Genomic DNA, 5,249 nt, shown 5'->3' on the forward strand with positions numbered 1-5,249 from the left:
GAAGACCTCCATAGTTGAGTCTAAGTCGAAGGACTCTGCACCAAGTGGTGATGCCACACTACCAGATCGATTTGTCTTCATCAAAGTGGTCGACTCGACTCTTTCCAAGACTAAAGCTTCCCCTGCCGACACCTAGGGTGGTGATGAGGATGATATCCTGTTTGAGTCTAGGGTGTCGGAGGAGGAAGCTAAGGAAAATATTGTAAACCTTTAAGTTGGATTGTTAGGATGCCTATAGAGTTTGTTTGCAAACACTATGATTGCAAGCACATATGAGAAATACCTGAAGTAACTGATGGGCATTTATAGGAGAGAAAGATAATGTTCTACCTGCTCAACTGTCCTTTCAACTCCCAAATGCAATAAGTAAAGTGGGACATGGGATGCCATCAGCAAGGCATGGGATGCATGGCACCATCCAAGGGTCATAGTGGTTAGATAGATCATTATTATGATCATGATTGAATTTCATCATTATTTATGTAATGGCCATGCGTCAACGGGTCATTTGACTATGACCCCTCTTTGCTTCAAGTCGGTATGGTGCATGTAGTTGTATCCAGATATGCTCAGATTCTCCCACTCACTGGTGACATGGTATGCCGAGCACGTGTATCAGTTGGACCCTCGCGCCATCGTATGATGGCAGTGCTGGTGACACACACCAACACCATCACACTCAACCTTACAGCCCTTTGTGTGTTATTACGTCAATTGCTTGACCCTATCAGGCCACCTTGCTTGGCTATGGCCCTTTGTGCGCCTAGTTATATGACTCTATTACACCATCGCACCTTGCCTTGTGGTCCTTTGTGCACCGCTACACCCAACCACATGACCTAATTGTGCTACCACACTTGGCTCCATAGTCCTTTGTGTGCCTTCGCGCTTAGTTATACAACTCATAGTGCGCCACTTAGCAAAGCTTCTCAGGCCACTGCTCTTGTTTTTCTTGAACCATCACGCTATTGCTCATTAAATTTAACACTAGCTTCGATCCTCATGCAGAGCTTCAGTAATCGTTGAAGCTATGTTGTCCTTATAGAGGGCCCTTCCACTATGTCCCAACGCACTATCAAGACAAATCGCATCCTTCTGCCTCATCGCTACTCTTGATATATTGAATTGATAAAGAATATATCGAGAGAACTAGGTTAGAACAACTGAGTCAGGAAGATCAAGTCGAGCTAACCAAGTCATTTAGGTTGAGTTGGGCATGTTGACTCGTGCTGAGTTTATGGAGAATTTGGGTAAAGTACTCCAACGTTCCATACTTGCATTAACAAAGGGTCATAAAAAAATAGTACTTCTAGACTCGACTTCGTGATGCTCGTTGATCTAGGAAGTTGAGAGCATATGTTATAGTAAAAGTGACATGTTTGATATAACAATGTGTCCAATACGGCTGACACATATATATTCAAGATACTTGTTAGAGCTCAACCGCCTAGCCACGTGTGAGAGCCCTTGATCGACACTTATCTAACAGGTAAAGCCAGCAAGTGGCCTCACACCCATCAAAATAATCCCAATTGATCTGTTTAACAAGCAAGTACAATCGCCCAAGATCGTTAAAAGTGGTTATGATCGATCTTTACCACTAAATTCTGTAACGTCTATATCAAATATTTATTATAAAAAGAGATTTACATATGTACACTCGATATAATATAATAATACTCAATTGTCTAACTAGTCGTATTCACTAGACTTGAATGTAACTTAAATGTTAGAAGGACGTTATCAATATTACCTTCTCATTTAGTTTTGCCAAAATCGGATGACCAGTGCGGAGAATTTTCCAAAGCCCAACTCATAAAAGAATCAAGTTGGAGTTGGACGGTCTCCAGCTTGCTTAATCCAAAATCATCTATAACACTGATATACCAAAAAATTTAATTATTTGACGTAGATGATTAATGCCGAATCATCTGAAATCTTGCATCCACTTTGCTTATTGATCTCCGTGGACATATATGCCATCTTGGGAGTATCGTTCGAGCTGACAGTACCGCAGGGTGGGACTCCAGGGTTTCATGCATGAGTGTTAGATCTGTGCAGAATTGCTGTCGTGTAGAGCAACAATAATTGGCTACTTAGCTTGGTCCTGGCGTTTCAGCTATGTCTCATTATCGTATTGCAATAGTTGCCTTTTAGTCCGAACTCTGTTCTAACTACAGAGTGAAAACTTCACGCCAATATCAATTGTTCTTTGATTAGTCTTTGGTAGAATCTGGAGGACATTAGGGGGTTCAGCAGCAGACATAACAGCCTTCATTTCTTGGAAGAAGGACCAAGGAAGGGATGAAGCCTATGTACTCAAATATTTTCTTCCAATCTACAATTTCTAGTCTTTTGGTTCGATCTGCTAAATGCACATTTGAATTCGGTGAAGAAACCATGAGATTGTCTCCCCTGATCTAATAAGCACAAGAGAGAAGAAAAAATATTTTGTTTCGATAGAATTGAGAAAAGCCAAAAGGGGATGGTAGATAGAGACCACCAAAAGCTCCCTTAATTGGACATCCGGACTCAGATTTTATCTAACCAGTCGTTGATATCAAGTATAGCCTCACCTCCTTTTAAGAAAAGGAGAATGAACAAGAAAATAAAATTAATTATACTTGCAATGAGACAGAGGTATATGGCAAACAGATGCCTCCCACAACCTAAACATGACAATTTATCAAAACTGAAATCATTTCTTTCAGCTTTAAACATCACTATGCTCCAATTTATTAAACATGACAATATCAGCTATCTATTTATCTACCTAACTATTCATTCTTCTTACAAGAAATAATCGAGTGTAATCCTGAAAGAAAAAAGAAGAAAGCAGTCACTGAGTCGTCGTCTTGCGGCCGTGCGGAAGGAACTTGAGAGCTTCCAGCAGTGTGATCCTGAGCCTGCCCAAATGTGGCTTCACATCTTGGTTCTCCAAGTATACTCTGCTGAGTTCGCTCCAACCCTTCTTGTGGATCGATTGAGGATCTGTGAACACAGGGTGGTCCTTCTGGTACTGATCGCTGAGCGTGCTCTCGTCCGCCTGGATGCGGTAGTCCATGTACTTGATCTGCATGTCCGGCGATGGCTTTTCGAAGGTGTCCCTCGCCAGCCACTCCAGGTTGCCCATGGGAACCACCTGGATGAACACGGCACCCGCAGGGAGGAAGACGATGTTGGTGAGCCCGGCGCCGTAGACTCCGATCATCACGTCGGCGGAGTTCACCAGCCTCGCGAACTTCCCCAGGTCGGTGGTCACATCGGGGTCGGCGATCCTCACGTCGAAGCCCAGGCTCATGGCCATGTCCGACATCCCCCTCTCGTTCAAGAACACCCTTGAGCTCCTGCGAGATATGATCAGCAGCCGCGGCTTCCTCCTCACGTCCCACCGGTCACCCGACGGCTCCGCTCTCGTCCTCTCTAGTCCGTACGCTCTCCTCAGCATCTCCTTGAAGTCCGTCATGGAGTACCCGCTGGGAGCCTTGGCGGGGTCGACCCCGAGCTCCTTGTGGAAGTCGAGTCCTGCGATCACTCGGGGGAAGCACCGCACCGCATCTCGGTCGTTGTCGGCGTCGATGATCTCGTACTTGGACAGCTGCTTGAGAAGCAAGCTGAACTTGCTCAGCCACCAGGGCTTCGCGTCGGCAATGACGAACTGTACCTCGCCGTGGAACCGTGTGGAGGTGATGAACAGAGGGACTATCACGTCGGTGAAGTCGTGGAAGAGGTTTCCGGTGTAGCCGCCGACGGAGAAGACCACGGCGGGGACGGTGTAGTTCTCGGTGCAACTCGGCGGTGCTTCCTGCTCCGTGAACGGCCTGATCGTCCATTCCTTGACGTGAGCAAGAGCGGGCTGGTCGTGCTTCCGGGCGTAAGGTTTCATCTTCCATTCCTGACTAGTGAGGAAAGGGTCTACGAAGATGGTCTGGGCGCTTGCTCTCACCCTTACGTCGCCTTCCGCCTCGCAAACATCAGATCTCCGGCTTGTTTCGATGCATACCGGCTTCTTGACCTCCATAGCAGCTTTGTCTCTGCTCACTGCTTCCAACACTAGCCTGTTGTCTTCTCCATCTTCACGCCCTGCAAACAGAGCAGATTCTTCACAATGCCACATACGTTATGCATTTTGATTCAACTTCTCATTCCATCTCTTCTTCATCCTCCTCCCTTTTTTCCTTTTGCAGTCTTCATTCTACTTTTAAGCTATCGAGTTTGTCCGACGACTTCCATCCCAAAACAGTGCTCCTAAAATTACCTTTAAGAGCAAGATCGCCACTCTTAGCAGCCAGCATCCTGATAGCTCCCATGGTTATTTCCAGTTCCGAAGACTCCCGCGACTTGCCTGCAACAAGAACAGCAGCGTTGTTCTCCGAACAACAGAAGAGCTGTCGCAGTCGAGGAAGACGACATCCAAAAGGAGAAGTGAAGCGAAGGACAGACCATATGGAGCTGAGCAATAACGGGCCTTGATGAGCGAGAGGATGCACACAGAGAGAAGCATGGATGCGATGATGAAGCCATTTCCTGTCCTCCTAGGCTCAGGCCTGGGAAAAGACCTGTGAGGCTTCATTTCTTCTTCCCTTCTCCTCCTTGCCAGTTCCCTCTTTCTCGTCCGCCCTCTTTTCTGTTCTTATAGTAAGGCGAGGAAGGATTCAATTCCTGCGGAATTGCTTACATGGGGAGCCCATTCCAAATCAATCGATCAGCGGAGGCTCGTCTACGGTATTGCAATACTCACCGACACAGCAGAGTGTCGTGGGGTTTGTTTTCTCCATTGACTTGACATGAAATCGACATATGATTGCTCGGCTCTCTTTTTTCTCATTGGGAATTCTAACGTCGATGACCATGATTGGCCACCTAAAATGAAAGATTGATATGGTATGGGGCTGGATAGTACTTTTGGTTTCCTGTGGCCAGGTAGCACCAATCAATCATGCATGCACATGGCGGCTTCCAGATTTCTAGTCCAAGACACAGCTTAACAGGGGTAGCCATTGGCAATGGTTTAGAGCTCGACAAGTCAAAGTTTGACACTTGTGAGCCCAGAATGCCAACTACGAAACTCGTCGGTGCAGACACGGCGGCGTATTATTGACACCATATCATTCATACACAAAGGCTATCTGCCAACTACTACGCAGTTGTTAATTAATTTACTTCCTATATTATATACATATATCTAACAGAAGATATCAAAAGCATGTATTGGTGTATGCACCGCCCTGAGGAGGACTTTTAGCAGG

The 5,249-nt window shown here is 46.0% G+C and overlaps 1 protein-coding gene across 1 annotated transcript; it reads right to left on the minus strand.

Moving 5' to 3' along the window:
* Positions 1-2,565: 2,565 nt before the first annotated feature.
* Positions 2,566-4,745, minus strand: LOC103971468 (alpha-1,3-arabinosyltransferase XAT3). The gene is made up of 3 exons (XM_009385501.3): positions 4,444-4,745; positions 4,259-4,345; positions 2,566-4,083 (listed from the first exon to the last, which is right to left on the minus strand). The coding sequence occupies exons 1-3, from the start codon at positions 4,571-4,573 to the stop codon at positions 2,840-2,842; spliced, it is 1,461 nt and encodes a 486-aa protein (XP_009383776.2). The 5' UTR covers positions 4,574-4,745; the 3' UTR covers positions 2,566-2,839.
* Positions 4,746-5,249: the final 504 nt, after the last annotated feature.

This window comes from Musa acuminata, chromosome BXJ2-11, assembly GCF_036884655.1.
Source record: "Musa acuminata AAA Group cultivar baxijiao chromosome BXJ2-11, Cavendish_Baxijiao_AAA, whole genome shotgun sequence".
NCBI lineage: Eukaryota > Viridiplantae > Streptophyta > Magnoliopsida > Zingiberales > Musaceae > Musa > Musa acuminata.